The sequence below is a fragment of the Triticum aestivum genome, chromosome 7A (genome assembly GCF_018294505.1).
Source record: "Triticum aestivum cultivar Chinese Spring chromosome 7A, IWGSC CS RefSeq v2.1, whole genome shotgun sequence".
Classification (NCBI taxonomy): domain Eukaryota; kingdom Viridiplantae; phylum Streptophyta; class Magnoliopsida; order Poales; family Poaceae; genus Triticum; species Triticum aestivum.
In genome coordinates this window covers 80034996-80051721 of record NC_057812.1, presented here as the reverse complement: position 1 = coordinate 80051721, position 16726 = coordinate 80034996, and the positions used below count along the sequence as shown (strand labels likewise).

Below are 16726 nucleotides of genomic sequence, written 5' to 3'. Positions count from 1 at the left end.
GACTTGTCTCTCGCCTTATCATGACAGTCAGTTTTAGCTTTCTCTACTGAGGTGCTCAGCCCGGCAGAACCGGGGCACAATCGCAGTAGTTCTCCTAGTGCTACCTTAGCCGATAGAACGGAACGTAAGGTACCAAAACATAGGAGCTGGGCAAACCCAACATTTGACCAAAGACATGATTCGGAGCTGATGCATATAATGCTATAAGTTCGGGGTGCCGCACTTTGTGAAAGTGTTAGGACTTCTTACACCATATTGTGGGTACTTAAGCCCCTGGTGTATCGGTCGTACCAGAGTGTATGACTGCAAGGTGTCGTTTAATGAACACATGTATATAAAACAAGAATGCAATAATAGGCGTAGTGCTATGCATTGTTTATTCAAAAGGATGCGTTAAAGCAGAATGATACAGATAGTGCTATAAGCAGATAGTAGGATTGTGTCCCTTCCAAGGGCAGGCTGAGGAATAGTACTAAATTAAATATTTTTCTCATTGCTATAATCCACCTGGGAATTCCGTGGCATGACGTAGCTTTATGCCTCCTTGGTTGCTGCATCATGTGTTTGGCAATAGTGCCGCCGGACAGGGTTTCCAGAGATTAAAGTCCTGAAAAAAGAGAAAAAATAATAAAGCGGGAAGCCCTTAGTGTGGTTTAAGCCGCATTTTGGGGCGTGCCGCAGTTGTGCCCCCCTTCCCACCTGCGCCCATGGTATTTTTAATGCGTAGTTATGTACGCGTGGCACAGATTTCGCCGTTCGGCTGGGACTGGGGTGGGGGCCGCATTGCTATGTGAGCTCAGATCGCGCCAGGCAGTCTAATTGCCGATTACTTCGAGCGCGCTTGGAGGTGTCCGGGTTTTGAAACGCCGAACTGGTAGATTTCCTTGAGAGGCTGCTTTGTGCTTCCACCGCGAGGGCTGCGGCGTGCTCCTCCGTTCGGAGAGAGCGTTCTGTGTTTCCATTAACAGTAATGACTCCGCGAGGTCCTGGCATCTTGAGCTTGAGGTATGCATAATGCGGCACCGCAATGAATCTAGCAAATGCGGTTCGCTCGAGGAGTGCATGATAACCACTGCGGAACGGGACTATATTGAAGATTAACTCTTCGCTTCGGAAGTTATCCGGGGATCCGAAGACCACTTCCAGTGTAATTGAGCCTGTGCAATGGGCCTCTACACCTGGAATGACGCCTTTAAAGGTCGTTTTTGTGGGTTTGATCCTTGAGGGGTCTATACCCATTTTGCGCACTGTGTCCTGATAAAGCAGGTTCAGGCTGCTGCCGCCATCCACGAGGACTCGAGTGAGGTGAAATCCATCAATGATTGGGTCTAGGACCAGTGCGGCGAATCCGCCATGACGGGTACTAGTGGGGTGGTCCCTGCGATCAAAGGTGATCGGACAGGAGGACCATGGGTTGAACTTTGGGGCGACTGGCTCCAACGCATATACGCCCTTAGCGCACGCTTCCGTTCCTGTTTGGGGATGTGCATTGCATATATCATGTTCACCGTCCGCACTTGTGGGGGGAACCTCTTTTGTCCTCCGGTGTTCGGCTACCGGGTCTCTTCCTCATCATCGCTATGTGGCCCCTTATCTTTGTTTTCGGCAATTAACTTGCCGGCCTGCTTGAATACCCAACAATCCCTATTGGTGTGGTTGGCTGGCTTGTTAGGGGTGCCGTGTATTTGACACGAGTGATCGAGTATGCGGTCCAGACTGGACGGGCCCGGCGTACTTTGTTTAAATGGCTTTTTCCGCTGGCCGGGTTTAGAGCCTTTGAATCCGACATTGACTGTTGTATCTTTAGTGTTATCGCCGTTAATGCAGCGCTTATGTTTATTGCGACGTGACCTGCTATTGCCGTCCTTGGTATCCGAAGTACCATGGTTCTTTGACATGTTATTGCTGTGAGCCAACCAGCTGTCTTCTCCCGCACAAAAGCGGGTCATGAGTGTCGTGAGGGCTGCCATAGATTTCAGCTTTTCCTGACCAAGGTGCCGGGCTAGCCACTCTTCACGGATGTTGTGTTTGAAAGCCGCTAAGGCCTCTGCATCCGGACAGTTGACGATTTGATTTTTCTTTGTAAGGAACCGAGTCCAGAACTGTCTGGCCGATTCTTATGGCCGCTGAATTATGTGGCTCAAGTCATCGGCATCTGGCGGTCGCACATAAGTTCCTTGAAAGTTGTCGAGGAATGCGGCTTTCAGATCTTCCCAACAGCTAATGGAATCAGCTGGCAAGCTATTAAGCTAATGCCGCGCTGGTCCTTTGAGCTTTAGTGGGAGGTATTTGATGGCGTGTAAGTCATCACCGCGGGCCATGTGGATGTGGAGGAGGAAATCCTCGATCCATACCGCAGGATCTGTAGTGCCGTCGTATGATTCAATATTTATAGGTTTGAAACCTTCTGGGATTTGATGATCCATTACTTCGTCTGTGAAGCATAAAGGGTGTGCGGCGCCTCTGTATTGGGCTATATCGCGACGCAGCTCGAATGGGTCTTGCCCGCTATGTTCGGCCCGGCCGGATTTACTTTTACTGTATCCGGTGTGACGTTTATCGTCTCGCATAGTGGCGCGCCCTCGTGCTCCGTAGAACGATCTTGCCTGCTTTGCTTTGTCCTCCAATACTTCATGCAGGTCTGGCGTGTTTCCCCATGCCTTTTTATTTGAATGGCGTCGAGGTGCGAGCTGAGTTTTTGGCTGGAATGCCTCCCTGTCACGGCCATGAGGTGGCCGATCAGCCGCATCATACGCTTCTTCCTCTAGTCGGGGTAGCAACCTGCACTTTAGGTAACTCTTGGAGGTGCGCTCGAGTTTATATTCCTCGGCAGCGAGGACTTCGGTCCATCTGTCAGCTAGCAGATCTTGATCAGCTTGAAGCTGTTGCTGCTTTTTCTTCAGGCTATTTGCCGTGGCCATAAGCCGGCGCTTGAAGCGCTCTTGTTCGACGGGATCCTCTGGCACAGCGAATTCGTTGTCGCCGAGTCTTGCCTCGTCTTCGGAGGGAGGCATGTAATTATCATCCTCCTCCTCTCCGTCTGCCGCTCTCTCAGGAGGGTTGGCTCCTCCATCCTCCTGCTCTAAATCTTGCTAGAGGGGATTGTTATTGTTTTCGGCACTATCTGGAGTGTTATTATCTCCTGCGCCGGTATCACCGCTTTTGCATTGGCGGGACTTAGAGTGGCGCCGCTGATGTCGGCGCTTGGGTTGCTTCTTGGAGGGGTCATCCTCCGCTATCTCGTCACCATTGCCTTCTTTGGGTGTATCCACCATGTATATATAGTATGATGAGGTGGCTTTTCAGTGCCCTATAGGCGCTGGTTCAGGTTCGTCTCCTACATCGTCGTCCATACCGTCGATGTCTTCGGAGTCAAAGTCGAGCATGTCGGTTAAGTCATCGACAGTGGCTATGAAGTGGGTGGTGGGTGGGCATCGAATTTCTTCATCATCCGCATCCCAATCCTGTTGGCCATAGTCCGGCCAGGGCTTTCTGACAAGGAGAGAAATTCAGAATGTCGCCGAAGGGCGAGTGCTGAAAGATATCCGTGGCGGTGAATTCCATGATCGGCGCACAATCAGATTCAATTGGCAGGGGCGTGGAAGGTTCAGAATCTAGAAAAGAGTCCGGCACCTTGGAGTCACGGGCTTCGCAGAGGATGAGGCTGGTGTTCGGCTCAATCACCATTGGGATTGCAGCCCCCGAGGCGGTGTCTAGCCACCCGTCCTCGGTCGGCGCAGTTGGCTCCGAGCTGAGGGTCGGTGCTGATGCGGGCGCGGCCTCCAGGGCAATGTTCGACGGCAGAGCTAGGTCATACCCATCGTGATAGTGCGGCGCGCTCGGCTGTGGCTCAAATCCGTCGAAGATCAAGTCTCCGCGGATGTCGGCCGTGTAGTTCAAACTTCCAAATCTGACCTGATGGCCAGGGGCGTAGCTTTCAATCTGCTCCAGATGGCCAAGTGAATTAGCCCGCAGTGCAAAGCCGCCGAATATGAAGATCTGTCCGGGGAGAAAGGTCTCACCCTGGACCGCATCGTTGGTGATGATCGGAGGAGCCATAGGGCCTAAGAGTGACGACACAGAGGAACTCTCAATGAAAGCACCAATGTCGGTGTCAAAACCGGTGGATCTCGGGTAGGGGGTCCCGAACTATGCGTCTAAGCCGGATGGTAACAGGAGGCAAGGGACACAATGTTTTACCCAGGTTCGGGCCCTCTCGATGGAGGTAAAACCCTACGTCCTGCTTGATTAATATTGATGATATGGGTAGTACAAGAGTAGATCTACCACGAGATCAGAGAGGCTAAACCCTAGAAGCTAGCCTATGGTTTGATTGTATGTTGTAATTGGTGTTGTCCTACAGACCAAAACCCTCCGGTTTATATAGACACCGGAGAGGGTTAGGGTTACACATGGTCGGTTACAAGGGAGGAGATATCCATATTTGTATTGCCTAGCTTCCTTCCACGCCAAGTAGAGTCCCATCCGGACACGAGACGTAGTCTTCAATCTTGTATCTTCATAGTCTAACAGTCCGGCCCACGGAGATAGTCCGGCTGACCGGAGACCCCCTAATCCAGGACTCCCACCAGGAGCACTACAACATTTCTGATAAGTATATGTGAATGACATATTGTTGATCGGAAATAATGTAGAATTATTCTGCAAAGCATAAAGGAGTGTTTGAAAGGAGTTTTTCAAAGAAAGACCTCGGTGAAGCTACTTACATATTGAGCATCAAGATCTATAGAGATAGATCAAGATGCTTGATAAGTTTTTTGAATGTGTACATACCTTGACAAGATTTTGAAGTAGTTCAAAGTGGAACAGTCAAAGAAAGAGTTCTTGCCCATGTTACAAGGTGTGAAGTTGAGTGAAGACTCAAAACCCGACCACGGCAGAAAATAGAAAGAGAATGAAAAGTCATTCCCTATGCCTCAGTCATAGATTCTATAAAGTATGCTATGCTGTGTACCAAACCTATTGTGTACCTCCCCAAGAGTTTGGCAAGGGAGTACAATAGTGATCTAGGAGTAGATCACTAGACATCGGTCAAAATTATCCTTAGTGGATGTTTTCTCGATTATGGAGGTGACAAAATGGTTCATCGTAAAGGGTTACATCGATGCAAGTTTTGACACTAATCTAGATGACTCAAAGTCTCAATCTGGATACATATTGAAAGTGGGAGCAATTAGGTAGAGTAGCTCCGTGCAGAGCATTGTTGACATAGAAATTTGCAAAATACATACGGATCTGAATATGGCAGACTCGTTGACTAAACTTCTCTCACAAGCAAAACATGATCACACCTTAGTAGTCTTTGGGTGTTAATCACATAGCGTTGTGAACTAGATTATTGACTCTAGTAAACCCTTTTGGTGTTGGTCACATGACGATGTGAACTATGGGTGTTAATCACACATGGCGATGTGAACAATTGGTATTAAATCACATGGTGATGTGAACTAGATTATTGACTCTAGTGCAAGTGGGAGACTGAAGGAAATATGCCATAGAGGCAATAATAAAGTTATTATTTATTTCCTTATATCATGATAAATGTTTATTATTAATGCTAGAATTGTATTAACCGGAAACATAATACATGTGTGAATACATAGACAAAAAGAGTGTCACTAGTATGCCTCTACTAGACTAGCTCGTTGATCAAAGATGGTTATGTTTCCTAGCCATAGACATGAGTTGTCATTTTATTAACGGGATCACATCATTAGAGAATGATGTGATTGACTTGACCCATTCTGTTAGCTTAGCACTCGATCGTTTAGTATTCTGCTATTGCTTTCTTCATGACTTATACATGTTCCTATGACTATGAGATTATGCAACTCCCGTTTACCGGAGGAACACTTTGTGTGCTACCAAATGTCACAACGTAACTGGGTGATTATAAAGGTGCTCTACAGGTGTCTCCGAAGGTACTTGTTGGGTTGGCATATTTTGAGATTAGGATTTGTCACTCTGATTGTCGGAGAGGTATCTCTGGGCCCACTCGGTAATGCACGTCACTTAAGCCTTGCAAGCATTGCAACTAATCAGTTAGTTGTCGGATGATGTATTACCAAACGAGTAAAGAGACTTGCCGGTAACGGGATTGAACTAGGTATTGAGATACCGACGATCGAATCTCGGGCAATTAACATACCGATGACAAAGGGAACAACGTATATTGTTATGCGATCTGACCGATAAAGATCTTCGTAGAATATGTAGGGGCCAATATGGGTATCTAGGTCCCGCTATTGGTTATTGACCAGAGAGGTGTCTCGGTCATGTCTACATAGTTCTCGAACCCGTAGGGTCCGCACGCTTAACGTTCGTTGATGATATAATACTATGAGTTATGTATGTTGGTGACCGAATGTTGTTCGGAGTTTTGGATGAGATCACGGATATGACGAGGAACTCCGGAATGGTCCGGAAGTAAAGATTGATATGTGGACAGTAGTGTTTGATCTCCGGAAGGGTTCTCGAATCCATCGGAAGGGGTTCCGGATGTTTCCCAAAATGTTTGGGCACGAGAACACTTTATCTGGGCCAAAGGGGAAAGCCCACGAGGTTTTTGGAAAGCGCAAAAGGAAGTTTTGCGGAGTCTAGGGGCCAGACGCCAGGGTCCCTGGCGTCTGGGTCCAGAAGCCGGGAACCCTGGCGTCTGGCCCTGGAGTCCAAGAAGGACTCTTGCCTTTCGGGTGAAACCGACTTTGTGGAGGCTTTTACTCCAAGTTTCGACCCCAAGGCTCAACATATAAATAGAGGTGTAGGGCTAGCACCCAAGACACATCAAGAAACACCAAACCGTGTGTCGGCAATCCCGTCCCCTCTAGTTTATCTTCCGTCATAGTTTTCGTAGAGCTTAGGTGAACGCCCTGTGAAGATTGTTCTTCACCAACACCGTCACCACGCCGTCGTGCTGTCGGAACTCATCTACTACTTCGCCCCTCATGCTGGATCGAGAAGGCGAGGACGTCACCGAGCCAAACGTGTGCAGAACTCGGAGGTGCCGTGCTTTCGGTACTTGGATCGGTCGGATCATGAAGACGTTCGACTACATCAACCGCGTTGATATAACGCTTCCGCTTGCGGTCTACGAGGGTACGTAGACAACACTATCCCCTCTCATTGCTATGCATCACCATGATCCTGTGTGTGCGTAGGATTTTTTTGAAATTAATATGTTCCCCAATAGCTGGATGAACAGTAGCCCATGGATGGGTGCTTGAATAGGACCCCGTGGAGAGGGCTGGTTGAACAGTAGCCGGTGGAGGAGTGGTGGAGTCTGGATGAACAGGAGCCCATGGATGAACAGTCGCAGGTGGAGGCTGGAGGAGGTCGACGGTGGATGAACAGGAGCCTATGGAGGTAGTCGATGGTGCATGAACAGTAGCCCGTGGAGGCAGTCGATGAACAGTAACCCGTGGAGTCCCTTTTTACGGTACGCTACACCCCTCCCGATGAACAGGACCCCTGTTTCGACCGTAGCGCTCCAACACAAGTCTGTTTCCTCCGTTTTGCGATACACCACACCCCTCCCGATCAACAGGACCCCGTTTCGACCGTAGGAGGTCCGTTTCCTCTGTTTTGCGGTAGCCAGACCCCTCGCGATGAACAGGATCCCGTTTCGATCGTGGCCGGTCGAACACAAGGCCGTTTCCTCCGTTCTGTGGTACGCCATGCCTCGTTTCCATGGGCTGTTCCATCCAAGCCGGTTGGCTCCCGATGAACATCACGCGTTGTGTTGCCTCCCGATGAACACGACGCATTCCGTTGCCTCCCCATGAACACGATGACGATGCAGTTTCTCCATTTCGACCCAGTCACAGCCATGTACACTAGCCCTGGCCATACATATGCGCGAGTAGGCGTTCGAGACCCCGCCTGTATGTATGTACGTGTCCGTATTTACTTTCTTGCACCCTGGCTGCTGTACGTACGTGTACATGCTACGTGCGCGCCTCTACTATGACACGTGCCCTTCCTTACACGGCCACGGTTCATTGCTGCAGCCTGTAGATAGACCGATTGTATGTACGTACACATTCGCGACCAGAATGACAATGCTACGTATGCTTCGACCGGGTGGGTCCCGTCTGTCAGGCACTTCCTTGCGTGCGAAGATGTAGCTGGTGGGTCCCAGCAGTCAGGGGGAAACATTTTTTTTGTGAAATACGGTGGCCCGTCCGGTGGGTCCCTGCTGTCAGGTGGAGGATCATTATTTTCTGCGTAATAATGAGGCGCTTCCTTGCTGTGGCCGTGGAAGCATATGTCAGCCTCTCCACGTACAGTACTCTTCCGATGAAGTCGTTCCTTGACCACGTTGACCACGCTACGCCGAGAGCACCAGGGCGGTGGACGATGGCGAGGCCTAGGAAGGGGACGACGCGGAGCCGGGGAAGATGTGGAAGTGGATGCCCACACAGAGAGGAGTACGAGGGTTCAGTGGTTCGGCTTTGGTGTGAGGCTACCGTCGCCGCAGAATAATAGGGGGTGTGGGTGAGTGGAGGGATGACCTGGCCAGCGGTGGGAGTAGTAGGGGGCGGTGAGGCCTCCACGGCAGCACAACCGACCATGGGAGGCAGGAGCAGGTGGCACGACCGGCGCTTCTTTGGGCGGCTGGAGCAAGAAGACAAGAGGTTGAAGAAGCACTACAGCCGTTGGAGCTAGAATTGTTCATATTGACTAAGTTGATAAAGCCCTCCATCCCCGTCAACTTAGTAAGCCCACAAGTTAGCCTCCCACTATGCTAGGTCCCAGCTAGCAGGGTTGTATTCATTTTTGTGTGCGTAATAAGGAGGCACTTCCTTGCGTGTGAAGATATAGCTGGTGGGTCTGACCTATCAGCGGGGGGAACATTTTTTTTCACGAAATACAGAGGCCCTTCCGGTGGGTCCCAGATGTCAGGTGGAGGAATCAGTATTTTGCGCGTAATAAGGAGGCATTTCCTTGTGTGCGGTCGTGGACCTAGTTGTCAGCCTTTCCACGTACAGTCACTACAAGAAATATGTCAACTTATGACCTTCTGTCAGTGACCCTCGAAGAATTGGTCATAAATTTATGACCATTTTAGACCAATTGGTCAAAAGCTGTTCAGGGGGCTCCAAACCCTAAACCATTGCGACCATTTTGGTGAGAAAGGTCGTAATTTCCTTACACGAAATGGTCACAAAGCAAACATTGCTAGTCCACTGCCTTATTTCTAGTTGTTAATGACCAATATAGATGGTCATAGCCTTGTAGATTGTGGTGGGTTGTGATGACTAGGCGCCATCTCATCAATTTTGCCTATGTGTCATGTCCATGTGGCAGTTTTTGCCCTAGGTTGTGAAGCAACCTATATTTCTATCATTCCCAAAATTCCCAAAAAATCTCATAAATTCTTTGGGGCATATCTTCATCAAATATGTGAAAATCCTTCCTTGCCTAGTTCAAAACTAATTCAACAATATTCATTTTCCTATTCTGTTCACAACAACACTTTATGAAGGAAGTGCTATTTATATATTCTTGATTGCCCTCGGAATTTTTGGGCACTCTTTCCTATCCAAATCATTACCGCATGACAAAATTCAGCTCCATTTGCCTAGCAAATCTTCCTCGGCAAATTTCCAAAGTTTTTGTCCACCTAGAAGCATTGTGAAGGAAGTACCTTTTTTATATCTCTAAATGACATGAAATTTATACAGTTCCTTCATATGCCCAAATTATCACCCTCCTCCAAATTGCAGCTCAGTCAAATCATCTATGTGAGCCCAGGTTCAATTTATATTTTATGGCCAAATTGGCACGTTGCAAAGCAAGTGTTATATAGACCCCTCCTATTACCCTCAAACTTTTCGGGCACTCTTCCATACCCAAATCATTGCCACATGATAATATTCAGCTCAATTTTCCTAGTAAATCTTTTCTCGGGAAATTTCCAAAGTTTCTACCTCGAGAGAAGCTTTGTGAAGTAAGTACTAGCTAGGCTTACCCAAATGATCTGAAAATTTACCAGCGCATGACCATACCTAAGTAACTTACCTACACCAATTTTGAGCTCATTTCATTCATCCAATCTCTCTCACTAGTTTTCCCAAGTTTCTGTCCATAAAAGAGCATTGTGAAGGAAGTACCACTTTGGCATGTCCAAATGGTATCAATTTTCTACAATGCTTTCCTATGCCCAAATAACCATCCTCCAGCAAATGCCAACTCAATCCATTCATTATTTTGAGCCCAGCTTCAACATTCGTATTTATGTCCAGTGTGGTACTTTGTAAAGCAAGTACCACCTAGGCTCCTCCTTTTGAGGTGAAAATTTGTGAAGACGGTCTTCTTAGTAACTGATCATCCTCAGCCAAAACTCACGCCCATTAGCCATGTGCATTTCCCGTACCGCAAATCAAACACTTGGCTGCTTATTCATGTTTGAGCATCGATCGGTGTCCTCGTGAGAATCTTATGTTGTGATTTTCTTCCTAGCACCTACCTGGGGAGTGCCCAACCCACTAGACATGCCTAGGCCGCCCAGAACACATGGCAACGCCACGGTCACGCGGTGACCACGCGGCGGGCATGCGAGCTTACACGCTCTAGAGTTGGGGCCCTCGGCCACCATCCAAACCTTGATGTCTCGCCATCAAACCATGTATTTCTGATTAAATAGATACTTATTTACCTAGAAATGATTTTTGGAAAAAATAAAGAGCAAACTATGAGGCAGTTGCAGTTCAAATTTGACCCGCTTCCAACTGAATCGATTGGAATTTGTCTTTTTCACCAGAGGTGGATCAAAACTTTTGACACCCAACCATTTTGTCAATTGTGCATTAAATATGGCCTAGTATTTTATAAAATTGATTAGGTCCAATTTTGCAACAAATATATGGTAGGTCCTTCACAAAAAAAACTCATTTCAAGCACTCAAAAAAATGGAATATGGTTTTTTCGTCCAAAGAAAATGAAAACTTCCTTAGGCAACATTGTTTGCCATTCCAATATGCACCCTTGTGCATAATATGAGATCATTTGAACAAACTATGCCATGAATGTGGCCATAAGATTGATCATTTGGCTTGAAAGCCATGAATCTTCACACTTGATAGCTCATTTCTGAGAACACTTTTTTAAAATAATTACCGTATTACAAGTTTATTATTTTTCCTCGAAACTTGGTCACATATAATGACACAATGCGAAGGTTTTCCAATTTTTTGATTTTTTTGAATTTTTTATGCCCGTTTCAAAATGCGGTCAAAACGGCGGGCTTGACCGTTCCTAGCTAGTGGTTGAATCTTGGAAACTTTTTGATGTTTCTCTGATTAAATAGATACTTATGTACCTAGAAATGATTTTTGGAAAAAATAAATAGCAAACTATGAGGCAGCTGCAGTTCAAATTTGACCCGCTTCCAACTGAATCGGCGGGAATTTGTCTTTTTCACCAGAGGTGGATCAAAACTTTTACACCCAACCATTTTGTCAATTGTGCATTAAATATGTCCTAGTATTTTATAAAATTGATTTGGTCCAATTTTGCAACAAATATTTGGTAGGTCCTTCACAAAAAAAACTCATTTCGGGCACTCAGAAAATGGAAAATGGTTTTTTCGTCCAAAGAAAATGAAAACTTCCTTAGGCAACATTGTTTGGAATTCCAATATGCACCCTTGTGCACAATATGAGATCATTTGAACAAACTATGCCATGAATGTGGCCATAAGATTGATCATTTGGCTTGAAAGCCATGAATCTTCACACATGATAGCTCATTTCTGAGAACACTTTTTTAAAATAATTACCATATTACAAGTTTATTATTTTTCCTGGAAACTTGGTCACATATAATGACACAATGCGAAGGTTTTCCAATTTTTTGATTTTTTTTGAATTTTTTATGCCCGTTTCAAAATGCGGTCAAAACGGCGGGCTTGACCGTTCCTAGCTAGTGGTTGAATCTTGGAAAACTTTTGATGTTTCTTGATTAAATAGATACTTATGTACCTAGAAATGATTTTTGGAAAAAATAAATAGCAAACTATGAGGCAGCTGCAGTTCAAATTTGACCCGCTTCCACTGAATCGGCGGGAATTTGTCTTTTTCACCAGAGGTGGATCAAAACTTTTGGCACCCAACCATTTTGTCAATTGTGCATTAAATATGTCCTAATATTTTATAAAAATGATTTGGTACAATTTTGCAACAAATATATGGTAGGTCCTTCACAAAAAAACCTCATTTCGGGCACTCGAAAAATGGAAAATGAATTTTCCGTGCAAAGAAAATGAAAACTCCCTTTGGCAACATTGTTTGGAATTCCAAGATGCACCCTTGTGCACAATATGAGATCATTTGAACAAACTATGCCATGAATGTGACCATGAGATTGAGCGTTTGGGTTGAAATCCATGAATCTTCACACATGATAGCTCATTTATGAGAACACTTTTCTAAAATAATTTCCGTATTACAAGTTTATTATTTTTCCTGGAAACTTGGTCACATATAATGACACAATGCGAAGGTTTTCCAATTTTTGATTTTTTTGAATTTTTTATGCCCGTTTCAAAATGCGGTCAAAACGACGGGCTTGACCGTTCCTAGCTAGTGGTTGAATCTTGGAATTTTTTTGGTGTTTCTCTGATTAAATAGGTACTTATGTACCTAGAAATGATTTTTGGAAAAAATAAATAGCAAACTATGAGGCAACTGTAGTTCAAATTTGACCCGCTTCCAACTGAATCGGCGGAAATTTGTCTTTTTCACGAGAGGTGGATTAAAAGTTTTGACACCCAACCATTTGGTTATTTGTACATTAAATATGGTCTAGTATTTTAGAAAAATGATTTGATACAATTATGCAACAAATATTTGGTATGTTCTTCACAAAAAACTCATTTTGAGCACTCGAAAAATGAAAAATGAATTTTCGTGCAAAGAAAATGAAAAGTTCCTTATTACTATTTTGTTATTTTTTCTTCTAAAAACTAGGTCACATTTGATGACATGATGAGAAGGTTTTTCATTTGTTTCATTTTTTCCAATGTATCAGGTCAAGTAAATAGCTAAGATGATCTAACATCTTATTTTTAAATTTATCACGACCAATTCAATTGGTCATAATATTTTATTGCGTTCTGATTGGTCCGTGGACAAGGCACACGGATCATGCACAAAACACCATTGGATCTTCCCGGATCCAACGGTAGCTGTCGCTCCTCGCCTCCCCCACCAACCCCACCTAAGGCAAAACCCTAGCTGGCATCTTCCATCCACCCCCCCCCCCCTCCTTTCTTTCTTTCTTTCTTTCTTCCTCTCCCCTCTCCCCCAATGCAGATCCCCTCGTCCCCCTCAGATCCCCCTCCCCCGATCCCACCAGCCGGCGGTGACCTCCCCGCATCCATGGCCTCCCCGCGCCCATCCTCGCCGCATCGCCACCCCGACCCCTCCTGTCCCCACCGCATCGCCACCCCCAAGCCACCTCCCTTCCCTAACCCTACACCCGCACCTCAACCTGCGCCACAACCCGTCGGATCCCCCTTCTCCGCTGCCGCTCCCCCTCCTCTCCCCTCAACCGGCGGCCAGATCCACCCACTCCCTCTCCCCACCCACTCACCCAACTCCCTCTCCGTCGCCGCCATCTAGGCCGGCAGCCATCTCCGGCGCGCAAGGCGTCGGTGACCAGGGAGGAGGCATGGAGATGAGCTTCGGGGGCGGAGGTGGAGGGGAGTGCTCGTCGTCGTCCGCGGCGTCGATATAGTTCAGCGGTGCCCCTCCCCCTCCCCGCCTCCCACCCCCCTCGCCGCCGCCTCCTCCTTCCTCCAGCACTACGTATCCAACCTCGCCTCTCGCTTCGCCGCCCCGCGCTCGCCGCCCCGCACTCTGGTCTCAAGAGCTCGCCAGAATGGTCGCCCACAGGGTAAGCTCCTCCTCCCTCTCTCTCTCTCTTCCCCGCCCCGCCGTCCTCCCCCAGTCCTCTAGATCGGCCGCGCCGTCGATCTTACCCCCATCGTGGCTGACCTCTCTGTGTTTGCGCGCAGTTCCACCAGTACCAGGTGGTGGGTCGCGCACTGCCGACCCCCGGCGATGAGCAGCCCAAGATCTACCGCATGAAGCTCTGGGCCACCAACGAGGTCCACGCCAAGTACAAGTTCTGGTCAGTCTCCTCCCCCGACCTCGATCTTCCTCGCGCGCTGGTTTCGTCGGCGCTTATGTGTTTGCTTGTTTGGTTGTTTGCGCGCAGGTACTTCCTGAGGAAGCTCAAGAAGGTGAAGAAGGCCAATGGCCAGATGCTCGCCATCAATGAGGTATATCACTTCTCTCCAGTTGCCATGATCCGTGGATGCAACTTTAACTGTGCTGGCTGGTACTAACTACCGTGGTTGTGCAATAGATCATTTTTGGTACCGTGTTGGTCTTGTGTATGGCGAAGGCACTTGATTTTAGTTGCTGCATAGGGAGATGTATGCAGCGTCGCAGTGTTCTAGCTTTAACCAAATGGTAGAATAATATTGTTTCTGTGGATCGTGTTGAGGTTTTAGTGGTTTCTACTGAAGGTCCTTGGTTCCTTACTAGGTCATGTATATTGGTCGTGACCTCACTTGTATGTTAGGTTTAGTTCGTGTGTTCTGTGATGTTGCTGAAATAGGGTATTTGGTAGATTTATACCAGATCATGTAAGTTGGTTCTGGCCTCATTCGGTGTGAATTTAAATTGAACGAGCCGCTCTCTTAAACAACACTGCGACACTAAGTTCACTTTGCTCTTGTCTTGTTATGTAATAAGTGTTCTCAGTTGGTATCAAATGCGGTACCCTGTTCACCCTGCTTCTGTTATGTTACAAGTGTTTTGAATTAAGTCCATAAATGATTGTTGTCTAGTGCACACAGTAGCACTGCAAAATGCAAGTATGCTGATTATTTTTTGAAAACTCTACATCTTATTTCTAGCATCTTATATATGTAAAAAGAGAGTTAGAAAATGTGAATTAAGTGTAACCATGAGCTTTGTTTGTTCTTGTACTCTTTGTATGTTCCTGGTCGCCACCACCGACTGCGAGCAGGGGTCCTGGTCCTCTCCCTCGTCGTCCTCGGCGGCGGCATCGCCGTGCCCTGCGTCAATGTCACGATCAGCTTCACGGATCACCGTCTTCACGGTACACACGCACACATTTCTGAAATCCACAGTCAATAGTTTGGTGTACGCGCTGACTACTGAATCATGAGACATGCGTGTGGTTGTGCTTGTGCAGAGGTTGGTCGAAGAGGGCTGGAGTTCATGCCGTTCCTGCTGTCCCTGTTCGTGTTCCTCTTTGGCACCTCCTGGTTCATCTTCGACCTCATCCTGGTGAGATTTCCATCCAACCCTCCCCGTCCCCATGGTGCTCTTTCTAGTTAGTACTCGTCCGAGAGAGTTGCTTGGAGTAACTATACTCAAGATGCAGTCGCAGTAGGATTAGTTGCTTGGAGTATTTAACAAGACCGAACAAGATTTAACTTGTCAAGATTTAACAATATTTCTTAGTAAAGCTGAGTAGAGTATATATTCTGAACATGCAAGCATAAATATTCTCAGCATAAGTACATGATTAGGAGTATCATGCTTCTGAATATCTCCAAGCTGGATATTTCCATTAAACATGTTTCTGAATACCTCCCATATATATTTCCGTTAGTCTGCTTAGTGCATCATTAAGATTATAAGCATCATTTTCATTGAATCCTGGTTACATATTTGTGTGTACTCAAGTTGAAAATGGGACTTGGAATAATATGCAAGTTTCATCTTTTCTATTGCAGCGAGTGGGTCGGTTATGCACTGGCAGCATCCTTGCTACTAGCGGTGGGCGCGATGGTCCGGGCCAAGCAGAGAAAGATAGGTGAGATATGCTCAGAGGTGATCATCGACAAGTCCTCGGACAAGATGACGATGGAGAGTATAGTGGAGGCACAGCACATCATGAAGAAGGTGCACGAGTACGTCAAGACGACGAACGTCGTGATCCTCAGGCTATGGTCCATTATTCTAGCCCGGTCACCAAAGGTATATATCATTGCACACTAGTCTTGATCATTGACCATCCTTTGTGTAATGTTGGGGTACCGTCCGTCACATATGGTTCTGGACTATAATGTTTTGTGTACTATTCATTGTCCTGATCATTGTTTTAGTTAAATTCAGTCCAAATTCAGTCCAGGAGTACTCCAAATTTAGTCCAAACACAGTCCAGATATTGTTTTGGTTTCCTTGTACTCCAAATTCATTCCAAACACAGTCCAGGAGTATAAACAAGTTTACAGATTCAGTCCAATTTCACTTGTGCAGGAAATTCACCTGTGCGGCGGCGGCGGGGAAGGAGCAACACCGGCAGCCCTGACAGAGGAAGTCATGTTGCCGTTTTGTTTGTTCCCAGCCTTGACTATGGTTGTCCAGCGAGTCCGGCATGTCGTCATTTTCTTGTAAAGCAGTATTGTATCACACTTGTAGAGCTCGTTACACATGTAGATCTTTTAAAGTACTGTATTACACATGGTCATATGTATTGGCAACGTGATCTGGTTGCTCTTATTTGAAGTATCATGTGTGCTTTTGTCTGCCAAGTTAAATACTAGTTGAAATATGAAGAATATGAGCCTGATAGATGGGACTCACTTACCAGACCCAAACCTGACAACTGGGACCCATCTGACTGGTGGACCCATTTAATAAAAAAGGAAATTATAATTATT

The 16726-nt window shown here is 46.6% G+C and overlaps 1 protein-coding gene across 1 annotated transcript; it reads left to right on the top strand.

Annotated features, from left to right (window-relative positions):
- The first annotated feature begins 15361 nt into the window (after window positions 1-15361).
- On the top strand, window positions 15362-16505 carry LOC123154370 (uncharacterized). Its single transcript, XM_044573126.1, has 2 exons — window positions 15362-16040; window positions 16323-16505. The coding sequence occupies exons 1-2, from the start codon at window positions 15753-15755 to the stop codon at window positions 16458-16460; spliced, it is 426 nt and encodes a 141-aa protein (XP_044429061.1). The 5' UTR covers window positions 15362-15752; the 3' UTR covers window positions 16461-16505.
- Window positions 16506-16726: the final 221 nt, after the last annotated feature.

Bases quoted from the DNA above. Each gene is read 5' to 3' on its own strand.
- LOC123154370 (XM_044573126.1), top strand. From the start codon at position 15,753: ATGGGACTTGGAATAATATGCAAGTTTCATCTTTTCTATTGCAGCGAG. The intron at 16,041-16,322 runs GTATATATCATT...TCACTTGTGCAG, and splicing joins TTCTAGCCCGGTCACCAAAG to GAAATTCACCTGTGCGGCGG.